Here is a 25,286-nt window from a genome sequence, read left to right on the forward strand (position 1 = left end):
CTCCTCATTTCTATTCCATAAATTTCGTTATCTTTTGTTACTGGGTTATCCTAGAAAAGCTAGCAATCAAAATCATAACTATAACTAAAACCTACTACTCAAATTAAACATGTCATGTTTATTATGGATAACACAACATGTATAGCATGTGGACAAGCGAGAATACAAGTATTAATAATTTAGTTGTCAATTATAATTACTAGCATACTCATCCTAGAAGTTCAATCAAGGAATAGAAATCAACATACTCATCCTAAAAGTTCAATCAAGGAATAGAAATCAAGCATAAACAGAAAACTAAAGAACAATACAAGAAAATTTCATTAAACTATAGAAAATTGCCCAACAAACCTTGAAACGACTTTTAGGCCTTTAGACATTCATTAATACATGAATCCTAACGCCAAGATATGAATTGCAAAGCAAAATATCAAGAAATCTCATGGATTTTGACCATTCTGATGCGGCTAAATCTCTCATCCCTAAATCTAAAATCGAAGTCTAGTATTTATAGAAATTGCATGGCACCATAGCGCTAGGGACATCATTGCAACGCCATGCCCTAAAATAGCCTTCTGTTTGAGGGCATAGCCGCAGCGCTAGGGTGGCACTGTGGTGTTGGCATGGCACGCGTTCCGCTGCCTCAATCTTCGTAGGGTTGTAGCGCTACAAGACAACATCACGACACTTGTCTGCTGCATCAAAAATTCACGTCTGTCCTTGGCACTGAGTGTAGCACCGAGCTAGCACAGCATCATCTTGCCTTGAGGGCTATTTGATCCTTTTTATGTGTCCCAGTTGATGCATTTTAGCTCCGTTTTAGCCTGTTTAAGCTCCATTTTGTTACTAATGGCCGGATCTACCTCTTAGGTATTCGATACCTGTAAAATCATGAAAAAACACGTAAAACGAAGAAACAATTTTGAATTAAGCGTAGCAAGATAACACATTTTTAGTACTATCACAATTGATTTTAAGATCAAACTTCATATTATCAAATACGTCTGACTTGTGCTTAGATTAGCAATATTTTCGTTAGTTATGTGATGTCTTTGAAATAAATTTTGAAAGAAAACCATATAGTGTCAAAATCAGAGAGCATTATTATACTATTACGAAGATATGCAAACAAGTGCCAATTTAAGGCAGTACAAAAGATAGAGTAGTTGTGAAATAAAACCAATTTAGAGGACCAAAGAAGTTGTAGAAAGGACAACGCACCCCCAAACTTTGGGGTGATAGCATTTCTGGTTATTAAAGGCATGACTATCTCTCCTGTCAAGTGTGTCAAATTATAGCATCGAGCAAATGAAGCCAATGGCATCAAATGATCTAACAAAGTCATGTAAAATCATTCTAAATAAAAGGTAAATAAAATACTTTTTTTTTTTTTATAGTAAAGTGGTGATATAACATACCATAGTTTCATAATATAATTCGTATCAATCTGCTCTACAAATAAGGATAAGATGTGGATACTTGTAATTAGAAGGAAAATTTACTTCTTGATTAAGATTAGTGGACCTAGATAAGAACATAATATTCTTTCAAAGTGGGAAAGAGTGTGAATGAATAAAGTAATAATTTGAGAGTAAAGTATAAGCATATAGTAAGTTCGTTGCTTGAGAGGGGTGGTTAAAATTACAAAACATACAATTTAAATTCTTTGATTACAGATAACTTTAAGTAGAGTCCGAAAGCAACACTACATCGATTCATTTATCATTTTTTAATTTATATATATCAATCCATTTATGCCTTTAGTCCATCATAAAAAAATAAAAAATAAAAAAACTTGTAATATGGCCTAATTATGCATACCGGTTATGTCTCTCTCCCTCTCTCTGTTTTTTCCCCCCCATAAAAACTGGATCTTAGTAAGAAAGAAGAATAAAGGATTTTAAGGTATATGAATATTTTGTACAAACCAACTCCTCCAACTACTATAACTAGAAGTTGACATTTAGTTATTGTACCCCCTTTGGCCAAAGCAAAGAGGCAAATTTTTAATATTAAACCCTACGCCAATTACATCCTAAAGTCGGTAGCTAGGTGGCAATATTAGAAACCTTGATTAATTCACACAATAAAAGTAGATATATATGATAGGAAGAGAGAAGGAAAAGGAAAAAAGATTGGGATAAGAGTAAATTTCTTTTGGGTTTTTCCTTTGAAATTGAAGATAAAAAGTGGACAAATGTCGTGTAAAAGGGAGTTTGGGTTATTTTGTGTAAGTTGATTCTTAAAAGTTTCAGTCGCAAAGAGAGATTTGAACCAATCTTCCTCTCCTTTATAATTGATAATTTGATATATATCTTCAAACCAAGAATGTTCGTTTTGTAATTCTTTTCTTTTTGACTTTTTTTTTTTTTTAAATTTCCTCTCTCTTTCTCTGCGCCACTCTATAAAGTTGTTTTCCCATTTTGGTTGGTACTTAAAGGGCAGATCAGGAATGTGTCATTACACACGTGTCAATATCATATTCAGTATTTTTTTTTCCATGTTTTTTCTTGTGTCATATGTTTGTTAGCATGTCTTTATCTATATTATTTTCTATTATGAAAAAATAAATTAAAATAAAAACGAATCAGCTCCCTTTCCGACACTAGACTGCCGACCAAAATCTAGTTAATTAACTCCAAATGATAATATATATATATATATGTGGCCTGATTTAGATCAATCTCTTAACTTAGTGTTCGAATTTGGTAGCATCGCATCCATGCCTTACAAATTTCATTATTCCACTACCTCTCTCAATTAGTATAAGTTTTAGTGCCACTATAAGTAACGTTATAATAGCAACACATCATATGCCTACAGAAAATGTAGAGGTATAAAAGTTTAAAACTTTAAATCTCAAGAAAATGAGTACTACTTTTATTTTGATGGTTGGTCATAGACCTCTGAGTTCATGAAGAGCAAAACCATTGGGACTTTTTCATTTTAATAAAAACAAAAGTTACTTCCATTTTTAGTTTATTTTATTACGTTAGAGAAAAGTGAGATGGATGTTTACATCCATAAACTAAAACCATACTAAAAATGAAGAAAGAAGACCACAAGAATTTTGAGTAGATAATGATAGTTTAAAATTATTGAATTAAAAAGGGGAGAAATACAAATCAAACAAAGCGAATTAACGTGTTTTTTTAAACATTATAAAAAAGATTTAAAGGGAAAAAGTGAAAGTGAAAGTGAAAGGGATTTTTCTTTTTGTAGGTGCAAGCCATGTTTACAACGTGTTATGAATTAGAAAAACTGGAATTAACAAAATGGGCCGGAGTGAAAAGCCCAATATGAGAGAATCCAATACTATTTGGGCCTTCAATGGGCTCAAATGCAAAATCTTGAAGTTGAGGTTCCTGAAGATTGGAAGCCAGACAGGCAATCTCAGCCCGAGTTTTGGCCAACTGGGTTTCTGCCACGTGTAACTGGTGTTGTAATTGATAAATAATTCCAACACATCTTCAATTCTGCATTTTGCCTCAAAAATTAATGTTTCTGCTGCTTCAGCTCTTAGATGTGGAGGAAGGTTCTGATTAAATTAGCCAAAAAAGAGAGAGTGTTAAATCTCTGAGTATTGTATTATAATTATAAAAAAAAATTACTTGGTATAAAGTAAATTAAATACTAAGAAATCACTTTAAATAGATTAAAATAGATGATAAGTTGTTTGGAAGAGTTGAGTAACTTGGTGAGATTGGTTTATGAATAAAATAGTAAATAAAAAAGCATGGTAAGGAAGAATGGAAAGAAGAGATATGATATGATTATAGAATTAAAAATGGTAGGTGAAAGATGAAATATAAACTTACATAGAGGAATTTAGCAATATTACTTGCACTATAAATTCGATGAACAATGGTGAATCTTTGAGGATAATTGAAAGGAAAGAAAGGGGCAAAAATACAATCCTTAGGACATCTTCTTCTCAAATATTTACAAGCTGCACAACGACCCGAAATCATACTAAAAATCTAATCTTTTTGTCTCACACCCAAATTGAGCAAAAAAATATTTGAGAAGAAGATTTGGATGAACAAAATTTGAAAGAAAATAAGAGAAGATTTGGATGGATTCTGCAAATCTTTTGTGTATATATATACATATGATGGTAAAATGGTGAGTGTATTTTTGATTGAGCAAAAGATTATAACGGCTAGTTTTTCAAAATTATAGAAGTTTAGAAGGAAATATTTAATTATGTAATTATGTGGATATGGTAAAAAAAAATTGGTTAATATTTATCTTTCCTAAATCATCTCTTCGGTTGTGGAAGGAATTTTCTCCCCTCTTTTTGTTGAAATTTTTACACCATAAATTATTTATTTTAAATACAAAAATAATCTGTCTTGAAGGAAACAGAAAACTTTAGATTTCTAATTTTTTTACTGTAAATTAAAGTATTTAATTTTCTTGTCGTGTTGGATTCTAGACATTCAAGATTGAGTTGTATAAGTCGAATCATTCAACACCTCTCATCGTCACGTTTAATAATAATTTGATTTTAATTCTATTACAATTTTTTTATCATGTTTTCATCTTCTATGACTAAATATTTGAATTATTAGGCGAAGTTAAAAAAAAGATAGAAAAAGAAAATTACCATAGTGGCTAATCATTTGGGTTTTGGGTTTTTATTGTTTGGTTTGTGAAAAATTAAACTTTACTTTATTCTTTGAGTGTTTTAAAAAATTATATCGTTTTAAAACTAAAAAGAAAAGTAGTTATCAAAAGGTAGTTTTTATTTTTCTAAATTTAACTAAGAATTTTCATGTGTTGTTGAAGATGGATTAGAATCATAATTCTAAAGATTTGGTGTGAAAACGGACACAAATTTCAAAATTCAAAAACCAATATGTAATTCTAGTATTTATAAGCTTAATTTATGAAAAATAAACTATACTACTCAAATGGTTATCAAATAAGATCTTATTTATTTGAGTTCACAACGTTGTGGGAGAAGATGATCCATAAATTTGTGGATAGATAAATAGTTGATTATTGACTAAGTTAACTAGATTCATAAAATTAACCTAGAGAATCCTATTCTTCAAGCCACAACAAATTATCCTCTATGATGAAGATGAACCATCTCCGAAAAGCATTTCTAAAATACCATCATCCCAAGCCTGCCAAAATAAGAACATGTTTCTATTAATTAGATTTTCTTTTCATAATGTAATAAAATCCTCTTAAAAGTAAAAGCTTTCTCCTTTAGTTTACCATATGGTAAATGAGGTCTTAGTATCAACTAAACAAATTAAAGAAAGTCTTGTTTTAAAACATAATTAAGAAATAAATGAATAATATTATTTTGATAAAATGAAAAGATTGTATGCATTGCCTGAGAAGAGAGGGTTGAAGGTTGGTCATCTTGCTTTATTGAAGCATCCATTTCAACCCCATTCCAAATATCAGAGGCATCCATTTCTTCCTTCTAAACAACATAAATTATTGTCATTATTGTCATGTTAATCATAATATAATTCTCAATTTGAGACATTATTGAATTGAGTCTTAGGTCATTTAATTATACTTATTTCTTTACTTGCTCTTCATACTTCAATTTATATAGTTCATTATTTAATAAGTTTAAACAAAGAATTTTACTTTTAACTAGATATATGAATTATATATGGTAGGGGCTAAATGATCATTAACCAAGATCCATCATTTCTCATGCATACTTTTCATATGAATAATCCCCTAAAAAAACAATATATATAAATTCCAAACGTACCCTTAAAGAAGTTTGATTGTGGTTGTGCCCTATGAAGATCTCACTGAGAACATCAAAACAATTTTCCTGTTCACCAATATCTTCAAATGCAATGATGTCATTAACTACTTTTCCTTCTTCGGATGGCACTAAGAATCTATTTTGATTGACTAGAGAAAAAAAATTTTTAAAAAGAACATTTATATTTCAACTATTTTTTATAAAGATAATTAAAAATACACTTTGAAAATGTTTCAAATGTGTCAGTTTTTTTTCTCTAAGATATCTTATTTTCAAAATTAAATACTTGAAAAATCAAATCAAACACACCCTAAAAGAGAACCATTCTCCTCCATATTTTTATTAGATATCATTGGTAAATTTTGGTGTTTACCTTCATTATTATCCAAGCTCAGTCCTCCATTGTTGAGATCATGAGGAGCTTGAACAATATTATTGCATACCCCATTTTGACCTAAACATATAATTTGATCCTCTCCGGTCGTCTTCCTTCCCACTCCATTGCTCGAATACTTAGGGTTTGCATTCTCCATCAACACAAAATTCTGATTGTCTTGAGTCGAACTCGAGATGAACCCGTTGCAAGGGAAGTTAGGTTCGTTGAGAGTCAAAAGACTTGAGTAGTTTTGATTCCCAATATGGGGCAAAAAAATTTCCATGGGAAGTCCTTCAAGATTAGGGTTTGGAAGAGAGGTGAGATGTGAGAGATTATTATTATTGGCTCCCAAAATAGGGCATTGGTAGTTTAGAGGAGGGATTAGTTGTTTATTTTGAAGGAAATATGAATGTTGGGATTGGAATTTGGATGTGTTTAATGAGGATTGAAATTGAAAGTGAGAAGAATTAGCAAAACTTGATCTTAGTAATGTGTAATTAGAATATATGTTCGTTGAAGGAGCTCCCTTTTCAGCAACTCGTTTCAAGAAAATTCTGTACTTCTGTGTCCATAAACAAAGCAATTTAAATTTAATACTTTAGTTAAATAAAACATTAATTATATATGTAATTAAACTGAAAGAAAAACGGAAAATATGAAATTGTATTCACATGATTGAAATTATTTCCAATATAAAGGGAGGTAAGCAAATTTAATGTTCTATTAAATCTATATCTATTAACGAAATTAATAATGTCTATTATCAAATTGATTTTGAGGCAGTATAATGTGTACTTTCAATTAATCATGATTATTATAGAAAATCAAGTTCAGAATTAACAATATAAAATTCAAAGTATATAGGTAATATATATTTAAAAGGGAAATTAACCTGTAAATGGCTGGCAACATTTTCTCTGGTCAAGCCAGGCACATTCATGAACTCAAGGATCTTCTTTGGGACTGCCTCTAAACAAAATTAAATAACTTAATTAAGAGTAAATAATGTTTTTTTTTTAAAAAAAATAATGAGTTAGGAGAGAGAATTATTTGAATTGAAGGGATGGAGAAATTTCTGAAGTTAAGGACAGTGACTTACTGTGAAGGCCTATTAGTCTAATGGCTTGTAAAAAGCGATTGTGAAGTGAATTAGTCCAAATCACCTTTGGCTTTCTTATGGCAATGGAATTTTGTTTTTCCTTCTTGTTCTTGAGTTTTGACGATGTAGATTTAGATTTGATGATCTCCTTTTCCGAACAAGGTGTCGAAGAGCTCGACGATTTGTCGATCGACAATTGTCGTCGGATAATTGTTGTTGTTTGGTTAGATATAACATTCTTGGGTGAAATAGCACATTGCCATATATGTTTGACATCATCTAGGCTTATTGGTTTTACCATGTAAAATGCTACACCCTCCTCTAAACTCTTCAATATCACACTAGGCTTTTCATCAGCTGACATCACTGCGTTATATATATATATATATATATTGCAAACAAAAATAATCAACTTTTATAACTTGGTATATATATTGTTAATAATAATAATATATACAAACATCACTTACTAATAACAGGAAGGTTGAATTCTTGCATTACTTTCTTTTGTAATTGAAGACCATTCATTTGAGGCATGTGGAGGTCAGTGACAACAAGATCAAAAAACCCTTTTCTTGCCCTAAGAGTATCAAGTGCTTCTATTGGGTTTTTGAGAGTCACAACTGTGAAGTATACAAGAAAATCATCATGTTATTCAAAATACTATCTACAATATTTTTCTATACTATGCTTGTATCAAATCTAAATTGATTTTATCAATATGAATAGGTATTTTTGAATACTTAATTTTAGAAAGAAGAAAAGCTTCAAATTCAAAACCAAATATTTGTTTGTTTTTAAAATTAGACTGAAAAATGAAATATTCAAGGGAGGCTAAAACTTGCAAATTAATCTCAAAAGTGGAAAAGAGAAACCTTGGTATTTGCAAAGTCTAAGCATATGAAAATGAAGAACATAAATTAAAACATGAAAAAATGGAAAAGAGATTGAAAAGAGAAAAAGAGAAACCTTGGTATTTGCAAAGTCTAAGCATGGCGGAAACAACAGCAAGAGAAGTAGCATCATCATCCACCAACAATATATGAATATCCACTAACAATTTCCCACCCATCCTTAAAACCCCAACTCTTTACCTTAATTCTCAATTTCAAACTCTATATTATATAATCATTCTCATAAACCAAACATACATATATTACAAATTACATGTTCCCAAAGTTTACATTTAATGCAACTTACCAAACATATCATCCCCCCACTTGGACTTCCATTTCCACAAAGATTCCCCCAATCCTTTCATTTATTCCTCTCCCTTCCCCTTCCTTTTCCCTTTTTCTTTTTCATGTCCTGTTACTCCATATTCTTTTCACAATATTTAATTCCATATAATTTCTGTTCCAACTTCCAAATAAAAACTATTTGCTATTTCCACATGCATGAACCTAACCTAAATTTTACTTGCCCCAACAATTAAAGTTGTCAACTTCATTTATAAGATTTATTTCTGATTCGAATCTTTCTAATCTCACTTATATGCTTGTCGTTAAATATAGATTTTGAAATCATTACACTATACTTGTCTTAAATTTAGTAAGACATAAGAATACATCTTAGATTCGTAATTATTGTTGCTCACTTGTGAGAGTGAGTTTCTATGGAGAACGTATGGAGAATATTATATATACCATAGTACATTTGTTTTATTATGACTACGAAGACCTTAGATTCTTAATTATTGCCCGTTCACTAATCATTGTTTGTATTGAGAAGGTATATAACAGATTATTTTATATTTAACGGGATTTAGAATGAAAAAATATTATATAAATCCTGAATTTTGATCTCTCTCTGCTTAAATCAACTAGATATTCACAGGCAATTAACTTGTTGAAAAATCGATAAATACAGATACAACGATCAAATGATATCTTTACACATATTCACTGTGTATATAATTTTCGATTAATTTTCTGCAAAGATATGAATTGCAAAGAAGTATCAGTTTGCGCCTAACTTGCTAAGATACTATGTGTAGTTGTTTTAATTGTTCATATAAAATCCACAAGACAACACCAATTATGGTGTCTCTAACCAAGCTCCGCATGAGACTGCTAACAAAGCCATTGGAATTACTTTCTCCAGCTTTCTTACCTGCGAGATCTCGAAATCGCAAGTTTCCTTGGTCTGATATTAATGCGTAAATGACACCATTCATATGGCCTCTTCCAATCACCCCAACCACCCCCTTGCTCTTGTTCACTGCCTTGCTACGCTTCAAAGACCATGCAAGGTACTGCAAATGCAACTATATTAAGAACTTTGTAACTGTGAATGTCAAGATGAAAAAAATGGTGATTACAAATAAATGCAGAAGTAAGAACTGAAAATGCATGGTAGGATTGTACTTACAGTATCTCGTTCATGAATGAGAGGTTGAAGGAGGGATGGATAAGAAAAACTAAGCTTTTCATAAAGCTGCAAAGAACTACCATTTCCACCAGATTCCTGAAGCAGCACATCCATTGCGAAAGAATGATTTTTGCAACATTAGGAAGCATATGATGCATATACTGATTCGTACTTCAACGAAAATTGATATGCTTGATTATGATCTTTCAGATGTTAATAAGCAAGGTTCATAAGTAACAAAAGCAATCATATTGGGGAAAAACACAAATGTTCGAGAAAACAATGGAAAAATGTTAAACTTTGATTTGACTTAACCTCTCTGAAAGTTTTGCAAGTAGCCAATCTATATTCTAAACAAATGTTTCCAAATTTATCCCTTTGTCTGTATTTTCTATGGTCACCCTCTGACTCGATTCCTAGCCTGACCTGTGTCTACTGAAAATTTAGGAAACATGGCCTGAAGCAAGGAAGTCTCCTTTTATATTGCATCCGTAATAAGGCTGAATCACTTAAAAACGTATACAATTGAAGCTTTAATATTGACCATCTTTTAGCTGAGAAGACATTCAAAGAATTTTGCTAATATATAGTTCCTTGATATATTTGAGGTTACTAACCAATTACACTGAAAAAGCTTTAAATTCAGTATAACAATATCATTGAAGTTGGTTGTCTATGAATGATAACTAAAGGAGTCCACCGTTTGAATTCAAACAAATCAATACAAGGTTTCAAGTGAGAAAGAACCTCATCATTGTTCTGAGAAAAATCAGATTCCGATGTTATTCCACGAACAACTGAGCTTACTAAACTCAACTTCTCAGTCCAAGTCAGAGCATTCCATGCCCTTTCTAGCTGCATGAATAAATAAATCATATAATCATATTGGAGCGATCAAATGGATTAAATTATCTGAATGGGCCAAATTCTACAGTCATTTGCACTTGCCAAAACAGAATACGGCTTGCAGGAGAAAATACATACAGTTATTTCAATTGGCCGGTCCCCTAAAACTATTTGAGCACCAACTTCTTCAGATGCTTTACGAGCAGCTCGAAACTGTATGATTAATGAGAGTTTCATGAACTAGTTGTAGATATGCAGACCTATACACTGGTACATCTAGAAATTACTTGGTCATTTAAAAAGCTGTTTATTAAAGTACCTCATCTCCAAAAGGACGGTTGACATCTGATGAAATTTTGGATGAAAAAACTGCTAGAAGCAGACGCAAAGCAAGAGCAGTTTGACCTCCTGAAAAGTGGGAAAATTTTAGACAACTTTTATGCCAAAAAAAAAAACATACAAAATGGTACTCCTTACCTAGGTTTATGCTGCGACCAACAGCACCCAAAAAACCATCCCCACTCAAGGAGAACATGTTGGATTTCAGTTTTTGGTCTGGCTCACCGGTATCTAAAGTATACATGATACCAGCTCTGGAACAAATGCCTGCAATAATTTAAGATCATGTTGATTTTTACAAAGAAAAACAATAACTCAGCAGATCGGACTTTCTCACTTCCCATTCATCAAGAAAAGTATCTTACACCACACCTTCAAAACTTAAAACACAATCCAGCCTGTGAGCTGACATGTAGTTTTATACAAGATCCCATGAAGAAGGAAGACAATTCCTCATTAGTCATTACCTTTAATTCAACATAATTTGCAAATGTTTTGAAAGAAAGATGTCTACTCTTTGGCTATCACAAGGAAACCTTCTGTTATTTTATATTTCTCTCTGTCTCTGTCTCTAAGATTTATCAGACCAGGAGGCAGAGAGGACAAATGAGATTTTGGCCACAAAAGAAAATCGAGAATCAAAGATGAATAGAAAAAGTAAACTAATAGAGAATTGACACACAGATTGACAGTGTTAGCTCATCCGCAGAGGCAAAGGTAATGAGAGAGAGCAATTAGAGAGAAAAGTTCCAGATTACAAATCAAGAGGCGCCAGATAACAGATTGAAGCCATTTCATTATAAACACTTGAGAATTTGAACGCAAACTCAACTAGAGTGCAAAACCAGTGACGACTCAGCCATGTGAACCAATAACTTGGACCTCAGAAGACCCATATTTTAAGATTTTATAAGTAATTGGCCAACGAAAGAAAGTGCAGAATAAGAACAGTGACGAATTCTCGTTTAATTGAGTAAAAGAATTAGACTAGTGCTGTGCTTAATTTTCCTATTTTCTAAGGAAATTTTACTGTGTATTGAATTACCATCAAAAGAAAAAAATGAAAAACCCCCAAATTAAAAATCAAACTTGCCTGCTCCTGCAAAGCTCGACCACCACATTATCAGGCTTCACTTGTCGAACAACTCGCTCGACATCCTTAACCGATTTGGGAGAAATATGCGAAGTTCCGACCAGCCATATTGCTTGGGGCTCCACAAATTCAGCCCTCCATGCAGGGACAGGCCCAAATCTGGTCTTGTCAACCAAAACCAATGTGCCATCGTCAGCCAAATCAAGCAACTCAGGGTGAGCTTCAGCAATGGCGGCTCTGGAAGCCCAAGATATTTCCGATCGGAAATCAAAGTCTGATGGGGGCGGCTTAATGGAAACGTTGATGGGTTTTAAAGACTTAGTGGCGAATGAAAGTGGGCAGGATCTGAAAATGGGAATGGCAGTGGATTTAAGAGCCTCCATGGATGAAAGCAGGGAAGTGGTAGAGGAAGAAGATAAGAAAAAGAAGCGACCTTTGACGGCCATACACAGATTTGATTTGGGGAAAACTTTTTGCGGATAACAAATGGATTTGGATCATGCTGATTTGACCAGGGAAAAAGAAAAAAGAAAAAGAAAAAGAAAAAGAAAAAGAAAAGAAAAAAGTACTTAGAAAATAACCATCTTGATCTTGATTCAGTGTCCTATATGTGTAGCATTGAGCATTGAAAAGACAGATTTTATATATTTTGTGGACTCAACCAAAACCAATCCCAAATCTCTCTCATCTTTACTTCTTAAAGTGTTCATTTTAGTTTTAGAACCGTGTTTGGACAAGACCTTAATCACCCTCCCTTACACATTCTTAATTTCTTTGAACACATAAAAATTGAAAATCAAATAGTTTAGAAATGATTTATTTAAACCTAGAAAGAATTCTTAGCTTTAAGAAGAGTATATTGAACTCAAATGAATCTATAATGTTTGACCATAAAAGTAAGCAATGATGTCTAAGATTTAAAACTAAAAGATGAAATAGGTAGTGGCAAGCAAGAATGACCCAAATTAATCATCACAAAAAGAAAATCAGGGAAATAAATATTTGTACCCATATATATAATATATAATATATAATTTGGTGAAGAAATTTTATTTTGAAACTTATAATTTTCATTTTATTTAACCACTAGGAATAAATTATACAGAATTCAACCAAAAAAATCAAACAGTCGAAATTAAAAGAAAAGGAAAGAGGGAGTTGGCAGGTTGTGCATAATACGTGTGTGGGCAGTGAAAGAGTGAGAGTGGGTCATTTCATGAAAATATATAGAGAGATCGTTGGTTTTTATTTAAAGCATAAAAGTCCGCGAACTCCCCACGCTTTTTACCACTCCTTCTCCTCCTTTATAAAACCCCGCCGCTTCCAATTTCAATTCCAAATTCCATTCTTAATTTTCCTCTCTTTTCATTCTCCAATGCACCCATTAATTTGATCTCTTCCATTTCTATGTCTGATAATAATAATAATTCTTCCGGCCGCCCAGGTCGCCACCCAATCTTCCGCGGTATCCGTTCCCGAAGTGGCAAATGGGTCTCTGAGATTCGCCAGCCACGTAAGACCACTCGCATTTGGCTCGGTACTTACCCCACTCCCGAAATGCCGCGCCGCCGCCTACGACGTCGCCGCCCTCACTCTCAAAGGCCCTAATGCCTCTCTTAATTTCCCTCACTCTCTTCCTTCCTATCCATTCCAATTCCACTTCTCCATCTGATATTCGCACCGCCGCCGCCATTGCCGCCGCCTCCAGACACCCCGAAATACAATAACCCCACGCTTCTTCTGCTGCTCCCGCTCCCGCTCCTGCTCTGTACGCTTCGCAGACCGACCCGGTCGACGAAGGTGGGCCCTCCTCCCATCCCACGGCGGATTCTTCCGGCAAGTTTTGTGACGAGGAAGAGTTACTGAACATGCCCAATTTACTGGTGGACATGGCGGAGGGAATGCTGGTGAGTCCTCCTCGGATGAAGTCATCGTCCTCCTATGACGACTCTCCCACCCATTCTAAAGGAGATGATGAATTATGGAGTTACTCTAATAATTCAACAAATTATCTCATTAATAAAATTCAAAAAAAAAAAAAAAAAAACAGAGCGGGTGAATCATATCATAATCCACATTTTCATGTGTCTCCTGAATCAATCACTTTATTTTATGGGGTTTCTTTTTCTTTTCCTTTCATCGGTTTCTGGGTCGGCTTGCTTCTGTCCTAATTTTCCTTCCGGACGATCAAATTTGAGGATTATTAATTTCTAACTATGGTTAGAGAATTGGAAGGTTTAATTTAAAAAGAATGGTATGTGTTATATGATATATGTTGGAGACTCCATACACTGCCTGCTGCATTTAATGGAACTCAGTCCCAAAGCTGTCCCATTCCATCAAAATATCTATATATATATATATATATATATATATAAGATTTTATAGTCCTTTTCCACATGAAAATGTTCCATTATTTCTCACTAGCTGTATATAGTTTCTAACCATGGAAAAGGGAGAAATTTTTATGTTCTCTTTCATTCCATGGTTTAAATGTCATCGTCCTATTTACATGCAATGAATCTTACTCTTTTCTTTAATAGATCGATGTACTCTCTAATTAACCATTTTTATTTTTACAACTTCTTTTCATACGCCATAAATTTTATGGCATGAACAAATTCTATTGCAGTTAATTAGTACCCAAACTTCACAATTTTCTTCTCCCTTTGCTATCAAATACTAAGAAATATTCAATATTGTTCGGATTCTAATACCTTAATTAGAGTATGTGTGTTAAAGTTAATAAATAGCTAAAACACTACGTTACACAAAATTATTTAAAGAATTGAACCGGTAAGTGGTCTTTTAGAACTTAGTCAACAAAACATAAAAACGTAACATATAAACTAACACAAGCATAGCAATACTTAAAATCTCTCATAAATTTGTCGTACTAAAAAATATCATAACATACCTCCAACCTAAAGCAGCAAAAGTTTGAATACACAGTCCAAAAAGGAAAAGAAAAATAGGGAAAATGAGAAAAAAGGAAGATGATAATAAAGAAGAAGGGAAATGGGTGGGAGAGTACGGTAGTATTGAGGGATAGGAGAGGAGTACTAATTGTACGGACACCACATATTTGCCAATAAAAGAGTCCGTACAATTCATGCACTGCAAAATGGGGTCCCTCAAATTTAAATTTTTCTGAACTCATTGTTAAATTGGAGTAAATTGATGTTTCCATGTTCCAATCCAAACAAAAAATATTATGTACCTTTTTTTTTGTTTCTTTTCTTTCTTAATATTGTTTGAGTCTACTCTTACAACTTACACCACACACACATATATATATTTAGACATTTAATTCAATTCCCACATTGATCGGTCTATTTTATGTCCACTCACACCCATACACACTATCAATTCTTCTACTTTTTCTTTCTTTTTTTCTTTTTTTTTACACTTTTTTTTTTTTTAATTGCCTATGGTTTTGACATTTTGCATTTATGTCACTTTTTATAGCCTTAAACATTGCGAAGATTGAAGAGACAAGGGAACGCCTATGCATTTTAGGGCTGTCTTTATTCCACTATTCGTGGAATCATTACCTTTATTTTCATTTTTACGCCCCCCCCCCCCCTTTTTTACTTTCTAATTTCCTAGTAAGAAAGTTGTATGCTAAATTAAGAAATTTTAATAGACGCCATATTTCTCAATAAATGAATTAATCAATTTTTACCTTCAAATTTTTTGAATTTGAGAAATGAAATTTGTGTTAATAAGGGAGTGATTGATATTGTTCCATTTTAAGATCAATTGGATACACTTACTAGATCTTGGTAGAGTCGAAACTTGTTAGAGTGGATCTCCTAGTTGTTCTGCAATGTCCTCTATTTCTCATTCTCGTTAGTCTCCTCCAACTCCAGGTTGATGAAAACTTAATGTGGACGAGACTTGGTTAACGGAAAGAATGATAGGTAGTCTAGGAAAGATTATTTGAGACCATGAAGGATGTACAATCTTGGGTGGTTGTACGATCACAAAGAAGGAGCGAGATGTCAGTTTGTTAGAAATGGAAGTTTTATTTTGAGTTATGCAAGTTGTTGAGCATGTTAGATATGAAACTTAATCCTCCCCTTGAAGTGGTTAATCCATGAGTCCTGGTTGAGGGTATTCATTTTGTTGGGAGCCTAGTTACCATTGCCATTTTTTTTGTCACATTCTTAGAAAAGAAAACAAAGTTATTCATGCATTAACAAATTCAACCTCCTTGATTTAAAAATATGTTTTTTCAAATAATATTATCCCCTCATTTTTGTTGATTATTGAGATTAGAAAGTAAGTTGGTGTTTTTATATTGTATTGTTTGCTTGTCTAAAAAATACAAAATAAAATGAAATAAATGAATCACGAAATTCAATTAGGAGAATTATATTTAATTATTTAAACATTTGTCCATAGTAAACATAATTATTAAATAAAACATTGAATTTGTATATATAACTTTTGTGAGAAACATACTATGAGAAAATAGTGACAAAAAGTATAGAAAATGATGAAAAGACAAAAATCATAACAAAGCATGTCCGTTGAGGACAATGGTGACAACATATCATAGCTGGAGAAAATGAAGGTTGGACTTTGTTGCTTGTGGACCGATGACCTGCTATAGTGCCCATAATTTTGCATTTTCGTATTTATAATTTAGTTTATTTAATTTTGATGATACTCATTGTTAATGAAAGGTGAACCAAAAACTTCCTCAACCCTTATTTATTATTTTGGGAAAATTCTAAATATAGCAATCAAATTAAGTGTATTAGCATATAGATTTTTTTTTTTTTTTTTAAAAAAAAACATACTTACATACTTGACTATATGCCTCTATGGTGCATCCCCTACTATACCCAATTAAAAAATGACACCTATCAAAAAAAAATTGAAAAAATGATTTTTTTTTTTTGTGTATATATAGAAAAGGGAGTAAAGTTGCACCTAAGTATTACTCTTAGCAGATATAGTATAATGAAAAGTAATATGCAGACAGCAAAATTTAGATTCAACTTTGAGAGTTTATCACTGATAAATTATAATACTAAGAGGAGTAGATAGAGTCTATCATTAATATAGATTTTGTTATATTTTTAATACTTTAAAAATGTTGCTATGCACTTAAGTATCACCGCTAAAAAAACTAATCATTGCAATTATCTTATTATTGTCTATTTTCTAATAAAATTTTAGAATATAACATTCATATTGACAAATTCAAAACATTTTTTCTTTAAAAGGGCAAGCCGAACATAGTTAATGAAGTTACAATTTATGAACTCCTATCAAACAAAATTCATTAAAGCCCAACTCAAGGGACGAAAGAAACAACAAGACACTATAAATTACCTTCATAATCCAACTTGGGAAGATGAAAACTCAAATTCACCCAACATGTTTCAAATTGAAAGAATAAAAAAAAAAAAAAATTATCAAAACTAGTATTTAATTATCTTGTTGCAAATATGAGAGTAAAACAAGAAGGAGAAAGATCCCAATCAACTCGTCAACACCCAAATTTCATCAACTACGTTGTTAACCATAGTAAAATCTTATAGTATTATGTAGTTTTTTTTTTCCCCTTTTAAGGGATAGTTGTGTGGATCTATCTAAGTATCACATTTTGGTAGTTAATAGTAATTTGTACTGTGTGTCTAACAAATAAAGTGGTATGGCATTTCCAGCTGACCCATGTGAGGATATATATTAGACAAATATAAAGTATTCTCTCATTATTACTCGTTAACGCATAAAGACTGATATAAGATACTCTAAGTTCGTACCATTTTATTAATTAAATTTCCTTAAGAGGAAAAGAAAAGTTGGATTAGGTTAACCAATGGAGTTAGTCCGAATATCGATGCAATAAATTAAATTAAAAAAACTTTCCTATTATAGCGAACGAAAAAGCTTGGGGAATCATGAATCCTTTAAATAATTCAATCATTTCCCATTCTTTACTAATTACCATTTAAAAGTAGTACGGAGGATATATTTATATATATATATATTTCAAATTATAATTTCAAGAACGTCACTAAATGTAATTTTCAAATTTTTAATCATTCTATTATTTTAGTAATCTTTTACTCTATCGATTATTTAATTAATCCCTTGTTAGCTATATCAACAAGTAGGTAGGGACTAAACTATTTTAGTCCATATGTTGTGATCTACTTTTCTATTTAATAGCTCTTTAAATTTCATTTAAAATTAATTTACATTTTATCACATCTTAATTATTTTAAATTAATTATATGAAAGTTAATCTTAAAGGCTAACACCAAGTATTAGTAAAAGCTCAAGAATAAAAATGTCAAATATTGAAATTTAGAGGTCAAATGAAAACTAAAATTAAAACATAATAATGTAACGTTTGGAAATATAAGGTTGACGATGATGACAACAATACTAATAATAACTTCAAATCTAAGGAGTATAAGTGTAATGTTTTGAAACCTATAAATTAAAATTAAAAAAAATACATTCAAAATCTAGGAATTAAAATAGTATTTTTTTTCCTCTAAAAGAGTAAGATTCTTGAGTGATATTCATATTCTCATAAAAAAAAATATAGGTGTGACTTGGTAATACACCAATTAGTCAACCATCTATAACTAAAATTTAAATATTCAGATTTGTGTTCGAATAGTTCTCCACGACATTTTAAAATTCTTTTGCCTATCATACATAAAATTGAAAAGTGAAGGACCTCTTGTTGTTACATTTTTAAATATTTTATAAGTTTTCTAAATTGAAGTTTCCCTTTAGAGAAATAATGAGAAAGTTCTAGTTCTTAAAAAGGACAACGCATTTGGTTGGATGTTAAACAAATTCCTATTTATTATATATTAAATTCTAGATCTATAATTTTACTTCAAGTAGGTCTTACTCACTTTGCTTTAAAAAACACACCAACTAATACTCAAAATATCTTTCTCACTTACTTTCTCTCAATAGCTCTTTTAAGAGCAATTGGCCCAAAGAAAGATATTTTAGTTGTAGAACTTTGAATTCAACCTTTCAATGCAGAGTGGTTTGAACTACACAATATTTCAGTTGAGTTGTTGTATCATAGAGGGACAGATCAAAGAATATATGTTGCACTGGTGGCTAATATAAAGAAATTCAATACACACGGTAGAGGGCTTGAATCTCCTTAAAAGAGCAAGATATTCATGCCTCAACTTAATTGTTTACATGTTTGTTTCTTAATTTTTATTCTATTTTCCTCTATTATTTGTAATTCCCCTATCAACTATTTTAATCAAAATTCAATTTTTGCTATAATAAATTTGAGAACTTTATACAATGTTGCGTAGGTTATGGATATATTAGATGTAACAATGAAACTTGGGGTCTTAGGGAATGTTTAAAAAATATAAAATTTATTGGACATAGTTTTTTTTTAAATTGAAGGTAGGGGGATTTTAACCACAGATCTTATGATTTCTAACACAATCGTATGCCAATCGAGCTATGCTCGGTTTGGCTATAGGACACAAAATTTATTAAAAGGCTGATGGTATAATATATATATATATATATATATATATATATATTCTTATTACTTTAGTAATATTGTTCCTTGTTTTCCTGTAATTTTAATGTTTTTTTTTTGGCAAGGGTATTAAAAAAAATATTGGATGCAGAAATCAAACTTTTGACCTCAAGGTTGATAGCATAAGCACTATACCAGTTGAGTTATGCTAAATTTAATTATAAATTACCCCCATTGCATAGCTTTATTTTAGTGCTTTATATTTGAGAAATAAGACTTGGTTGTATTTTGAGTTGAACGAACTTATCTTTATGCAATCCACTGTAATTACATAACAAAAGAATATTAAAAAAAAAAAAAAACAATGTCACATGAAAAACCGTAGTTGAACAATGGAGTAGATTGTATAAAATAAACAAGTGCAACTTGATGCACCTATATTTTTTTAATGCATTTCCTTCATTTTGTAGCATGCACGGGAGAATATTATTGGTTAAAATACCATTTTAGTTATCATACTTTGAAGTTTCTTTAATTCTTGTCCATATATTTTGAATTGTCAAATTTAAGTTCACTACTTTCAATAAATCTTAAATTTAGTCTCTCAAAGTTAATTGTTATTGAAATTGATTAAATAATAACAATAATTTTCATGGAAGAAAATAAAAATATGTGAATATGTTTTCAAGAGGGGGAATATCATAAATAGAAAACTAGGCAAAATAATTACAAAAATGGAAAAATCCATAAAGAGCCCAAAACGAGTTACACATTTAAGCCCACACGATGTAAAATTTCAAAAAAGCCCACGCAAAATGAAGCCCTAAACACGTGACTCGCGATTAGTAAACCCACAACTGTCCATCTTCTTCTTAGACAACCACTTCTTCTTCTTCTTCTTCTTCTTCTTCTTCTTCTTCTTCTTCTTCTTCTTCTTCTTCTTCTTCTTAACTTACTATCTATCGATAGGCGAGAATAGATAGCTCTTTATTGGGTATAAAATGAGCTTAGTTACGCTTAGTTCATGTTGGTCTCGACCTAGCTAGGGTTCAATCTGTCAAGCCCTCGCCCTTTCCAGAGTTTGTGTTTGTGTTATGCGTTTCGTACTTATTGTATAAGAGAGTCGTGCTTTTCTTCCTCTTCCAAATGTTTCTCGAACTTGAGGAGTTGACAGACACTTTATTTTGGGCATTCTTGATCTAAATAAGTCAGGTCAAGGGGCCTGGCTTGGTTCACCCTCTCTGGTACATTCTAGGACATTAGAGTGAGATGTCGGCTGTTCCACTCGCGAGTAAAGAACCTTTACCACTACTACCTACTAACTTCTCGCCTAATCCCTCAAGAAATTTGTCTGACTAAGGCCTTTTCAAAGCCGGACGGAGGATCACTTTTTCTTTGAATGAATCTTACTCTCTTATCTGCTTCTTCTTTTGTTGATTAAATCTTTATCTTCTTCTTCTCTTGATTAAATCTTCTTCCTCTTCTTCTAGCCTAAGTAAATAGTCAAAAAATCCCACACACAAAAGTAATCCAATTCATCCATCACGTTCCACGCATGCATAGAATCACAAAAAACCTGATCCACTCATGCAACTTACGAGTAATCGCCGCTGACCTATATTTTAAGAAGAAGAAGAAGAAGAAGAAGAAGTGAGAATAAGAATAGGAAGAAGAAAAAAGAAGAAGGAAGAAGAAGATAGATAATGATAGATCTCTATTAGTGTCTATTAGTTGACAAACTTTGAAAGATGTCTATCACTTATGTCTGACCACTATCACTATCTACATGTGAAGAATGAAAAGAAGAGGATGAAGAATAAGAATAAGATAGACAATGATAAAATATTATCACTATAAGAATTGAAGAAAAAGAAGAAAAAGAAGAAGAAGAAGACGATGACAAAGATAGACAGTGATAAATCTCTATCAATTTATATCGATCATAGACAGTAATGGATGTCTATCACTGTCTATCTGTAATGACGATGATGATGACGATGATGATGATGATGAAGAAGAAGAAGAAGAAGAAGAAAAGGAAGAAGATGAAGATGCTGTTGTTGTTGATGATGAAGTTTTGGTTCTAGGTTCTTCGTGCATATTTCCCACTCTCCAATTCTAATTCTCAAACTGATTTCATTTCCTCAAACCATCCCATTCCAATCTCATACTTTTTTAGTTCCACTCTTCTTATGCCCAATCCACCCAGGCCTTGCTCATCCTTGGCGGCTGCCTCTAACTCACGTATGTCTTCTTCAATTGCCTTCCAACACTCAAGCTCGTGAAGGTATCAATCAATTTTTAGTGAGGAATGAAAAAAATCAATGATGAAAAAGGTAGTTCAGGCATTTTAAAAAATGAATGCTCAGTTTGCATTAACGTCCCCTCTCCATTTTTTGCTATATTTAAAATTATTTCCATATATTTGTCATTTAAAACAATTTTCCTTCTATTTATGTTTATACTAAATGAACTTAAAACAATGTCTATCAATATATATTTGTGATAGACCATGATAGTAGTCTATCAGTGTCTATCAGAGATAAGACACTGATAAAGGTCTATCAATGTCACACCCCTTTCCGAGCGTACCTCTTTCACCTCACAGGAGGCGTGAGGACAGCAGATGTCAACTCTCTTATGATATCTACTATCCAACCAACCTACTTTGCCTTAACTTAAACAAAATATAACATACGAATACAATTTAAAAATATGAAACCAACAACTTGTTGGATTAAGGAAGCAAGCAGTGGAAGAAAAACAGGATCATTAAGCATTCTAATATATTAATTTTGGCTTCAAAGTCAGCATGCTCATAAACTAAAAACAGAGTTTCAACAGTAACCTTTGAAGTACTTCTTGAATCACATTTAGCTGCAATCTTCTTTTCCTTTGGTTGTGAACCACCATAAGGTCTTTCCTACTACTCTCTTGGAGCCTTAGATTGAGTTGTTGCACTCAAAACAAGCTTGAATCGAAGGGAATTGGAGATGAGGTTACTAGTTTTACATAGTATGAAGAACACTTCTTCAAATACAAATTCTCAGCAAAATTGCAACCTTTTGCATGCCTGACTTGCACTTAGAACTTAAGTTTATATTACATGACATTCAAGCAACAAACCTTCTGCATGAATTCCAGCTCCACCTTACTGTGAACAACTTCCCCTATTCAACACTTTTCAACTGGAGGTCACTCCCAGAATGACATGAAGCAAAACATGAATCTCGATTGTAAACTTTTAGGGATGTGAGAGCTAAAAATAAGATATCGTATATGTTATTAATCTCTCATTGAAGCATTCTTAAATTCACACTGAAATGTTCTAATAACATATCATAGATACTATTAAACTCCAACTGAAGTGTCCTAATATTTGTTTGGGTATATCTTTACTCAGGTTTGTTCCGACTAATTAAACAACCTAAGTCTAGGTATTTATCCAAGTATAACGTTTATATTTGGATTTAACCTACGATGTCTAGGTGGTAAACTAGTTTTAAAACCTCACACCACTTACGTATTGCTCATAAAACTGGTTAACAACACTCAATTATTTGGCCATAATCCTTAGGTAGGAGGTGTTCCGTAGATCGTCAAGTTAAGAACCCCCAACCTTAGACAAGATTATATACCGGTTGAGTTTGTAACCATATTTTACAAGATGTCGACCTATTTTAACTATTAAAACAGGTGATTAACCTATGTGAGAATGCAATTTATCTTTGTTATGGATTTTAAATGTCTAACCCAATTTTATAACAACTTACAAAATTTTAGATATGCTAAACATCCATAACATACATCAAAGGCATTCAACTTTTACTATAACATTTATATTAAAATATTTGAAACCCTATACATGCATACTATATATTATAATACTTTATAACATACTTTCAATACATGTAACATGCTTCCTATGGTGAGATTTTAAATCTACATGACATATTTTATGCACATACATCACATGCATAAATAATTAAATACAAACTGATATGATTTTAGTTTTGGAATTTTCAAGCAAACAAAGACCTAATTATTACAAAAATCAGCAATAACTGGCTCCAAAACACTTTTGGATCGCTCGAACCGCCTTGAACCGGATCCAAACCTCTCAAACCAGACCTCCAATGCTCAAAACTATGCTCAACGGGGCAAAAACCATCGAGTACATCAAGCATCGAGTATGCCTCGAGTATGCCCTCAAGTATCAAGTATGCCATCGCGCATCGAATATTTCACTAAATACCATCGAGTATGCCATCGAGTACCATCGAGTATGGCATTATGCATCGAGTATTTCACAAAATACCATCGAGTACCATCGAGTATGGCATTGTGCATCGAGTATTTAATAAAATACCATCAAGTATGAGCATCGAGTATGGCATCGTGCGTCGATTTTTTCACAAAAAACCATCAAGTATGGGACATCGAGCATTGAGTATTAGGCAATGGCTGAAAATCCACTTCTTGTTGCTCGACCTTTTTCACTTTTTTCTTCAATTACATCCTAATTGCAACTCTAATGACTCCAAACGAATTACAAACACTTAAGCACACATTAAGGCCCATCAAACAAGAGCCATTTACAAGCAACATAATTGAAGACGAAACAATGTCAAAACTGAGAAAAACCATATCAGTCATCATTTTCATACAACTTATGAAAAACACCCACCAAGCCAAAATTAGACTGAGTTGAATGCTTAAATAATGATCTAGTACCAATTGTTAAATTAAGGAAGCAAGAAGCGGAAGAAAAACAAGATTATTAAGCATTCTAATTCTTAATTTTGGCTTCAAATTCAACATGCTCATAAACTAAAAAAAAAAGTTTCAATACTAACCTTTGAAGTATCTATTGAATCACGATCTTCAGCTGCAATCTCCTTTTCATTTAGTCGTGAACCACCACAAGATCTTCTCTACTATTCTCTTGGAGCCTTAGATTGAGTTGTGGCACTCAAAACAAGCTTGAATCAAAGGGAATTGGAGAGGAGTTTTCTGGTTTTACACAGTGTGAAGAACACTTCTTCAAACACAAATTCTCAGCAAAACTTTGGCATGCCTGATTTCTACTTAGAACTGAAGTTTATATTGCATGACATTTAAGCAACAAACCTTTTGCATGAATTCCAATTCCACCTTCATTATTGAGGTGGAATTGAAGTGAAAATATGAGTAAGATGTTTGGTTCTAAAAGTGGGAAAAGCTCATTTTTGGTTTTTCATTTTTCATTTTTTTTTTTCATTTTGAAAACTGTTTTCAAAATTAAAAAAGATTTTCAGTTTTTAACTAAAAAAAATTAAAATTTTATTAATTTTATAAAAATTAATTCAAATTTGATTTTTCTAATAAAATTAATAATTAATAACTAATTAAATAATTTAATTAATTCTATTAATTTAATTCAAATATTAAATTAATTTAATACCAATTCCACCTTCTTGAACCCTATTCATGAATTTAATATTTATATCATATTTAAATATTAACCAATTCTCCAATTTCATTTAATTCCAAAATTAAACATGTAATTATATCACATATAATTACTAATTCCTTTAATTCTAATTTGAACGTTTCAAATAAGCTTATCATGCTACTCTAAGGCTAATCCATTTGTGAGCTCGTAGGAGGACCTAGTGGACTTACAGATCATGGACTCTAACGATCCGAGATTAATTGGCTAAACTTTTTACACCGAATTAACCCCCATTCGTTAACTACCGGGTCACTCCACTAAAGCTCATAGTTGCACTCTCCTCACAATAGATATATTGTGTCCACTCGATATAACCATGATTAGTAAGTTAACACTTCATAGGTTGTTCGTAATAACGACTGGGTCAAAAGGTTGTTTTACCCCCAAGATTACCTCTTGTTTCTTAAGTCCCACTGATCCGCTAA

The 25,286-nt window shown here is 32.1% G+C and overlaps 4 protein-coding genes across 6 annotated transcripts; 1 reads left to right on the plus strand and 3 right to left on the minus strand.

Moving 5' to 3' along the window:
* Positions 1–3,245: 3,245 nt before the first annotated feature.
* LOC120080881 (LOB domain-containing protein 24-like) lies at positions 3,246–3,971 on the minus strand. The gene is given in 3 exon segments (XM_039035587.1): positions 3,246–3,469; positions 3,472–3,538; positions 3,819–3,971. Coding segments are annotated over 3 exon segments (444 nt in total).
* Positions 3,972–5,078: 1,107 nt separating this feature from the next.
* Positions 5,079–7,933, minus strand: LOC120076592 (two-component response regulator ARR14-like). Its single transcript, XM_039030469.1, has 7 exons — positions 7,692–7,933; positions 7,222–7,587; positions 7,015–7,091; positions 6,120–6,684; positions 5,747–5,826; positions 5,351–5,443; positions 5,079–5,135 (listed from the first exon to the last, which is right to left on the minus strand). The coding sequence occupies exons 1-7, from the start codon at positions 7,756–7,758 to the stop codon at positions 5,079–5,081; spliced, it is 1,305 nt and encodes a 434-aa protein (XP_038886397.1). The 5' UTR covers positions 7,759–7,933.
* Positions 7,934–9,066: 1,133 nt separating this feature from the next.
* Positions 9,067–12,544, minus strand: LOC120068914 (traB domain-containing protein). 3 transcript variants are annotated; one of them, XM_039020556.1, is made up of 7 exons: positions 11,870–12,528; positions 10,915–11,030; positions 10,757–10,845; positions 10,576–10,650; positions 10,339–10,446; positions 9,592–9,687; positions 9,067–9,487 (listed from the first exon to the last, which is right to left on the minus strand). In XM_039020556.1, exons 1-7 carry the CDS (start codon positions 12,313–12,315, stop codon positions 9,200–9,202), a joined length of 1,218 nt encoding a protein of 405 aa, XP_038876484.1. In that variant the 5' UTR covers positions 12,316–12,528; the 3' UTR covers positions 9,067–9,199. The 3 variants fall into 3 exon arrangements, with proteins under 3 accessions (XP_038876484.1, XP_038876488.1, XP_038876495.1); XM_039020560.1 differs by having other exon boundaries at positions 9,067–9,475; positions 11,870–12,509; XM_039020567.1 differs by lacking the exon at positions 10,576–10,650 and having other exon boundaries at positions 11,870–12,544.
* A 500-nt stretch (positions 12,545–13,044) lies between these two features.
* Positions 13,045–14,117, plus strand: LOC120068932 (ethylene-responsive transcription factor ERF027). The gene is given in 3 exon segments (XM_039020573.1): positions 13,045–13,429; positions 13,431–13,522; positions 13,524–14,117. Coding segments are annotated over 3 exon segments (762 nt in total). The 5' UTR covers positions 13,045–13,276; the 3' UTR covers positions 14,041–14,117.
* The last annotated feature ends 11,169 nt before the right edge of the window (positions 14,118–25,286 follow it).

Source organism: Benincasa hispida, chromosome 1 (genome assembly GCF_009727055.1).
Source record: "Benincasa hispida cultivar B227 chromosome 1, ASM972705v1, whole genome shotgun sequence".
Taxonomy (NCBI): domain Eukaryota; kingdom Viridiplantae; phylum Streptophyta; class Magnoliopsida; order Cucurbitales; family Cucurbitaceae; genus Benincasa; species Benincasa hispida.

Bases quoted from the DNA above. Each gene is read 5' to 3' on its own strand.
- LOC120076592 (XM_039030469.1), bottom strand. From the start codon at position 7,758: ATGCCTCAAATGAATGGTCTTCAATTACAAAAGAAAGTAATGCAAGAA. The intron at 5,827-6,119 runs GTAAACACCAAA...TTGCATTTGAAG, and splicing joins GAGCTTGGATAATAATGAAG to ATATTGGTGAACAGGAAAAT. The intron at 5,136-5,350 runs GCAATGCATACA...TTATTTTGGCAG, and splicing joins CTTCAACCCTCTCTTCTCAG to GCTTGGGATGATGGTATTTT.
- LOC120068914 (XM_039020556.1), bottom strand. From the start codon at position 12,315: ATGGCCGTCAAAGGTCGCTTCTTTTTCTTATCTTCTTCCTCTACCACT. The intron at 10,651-10,756 runs GTACTTTAATAA...TTAATCATACAG, and splicing joins ACCGTCCTTTTGGAGATGAG to TTTCGAGCTGCTCGTAAAGC. The intron at 9,688-10,338 runs GTTCTTTCTCAC...GTGCTGCTTCAG, and splicing joins TTTCTCAGAACAATGATGAG to GAATCTGGTGGAAATGGTAG.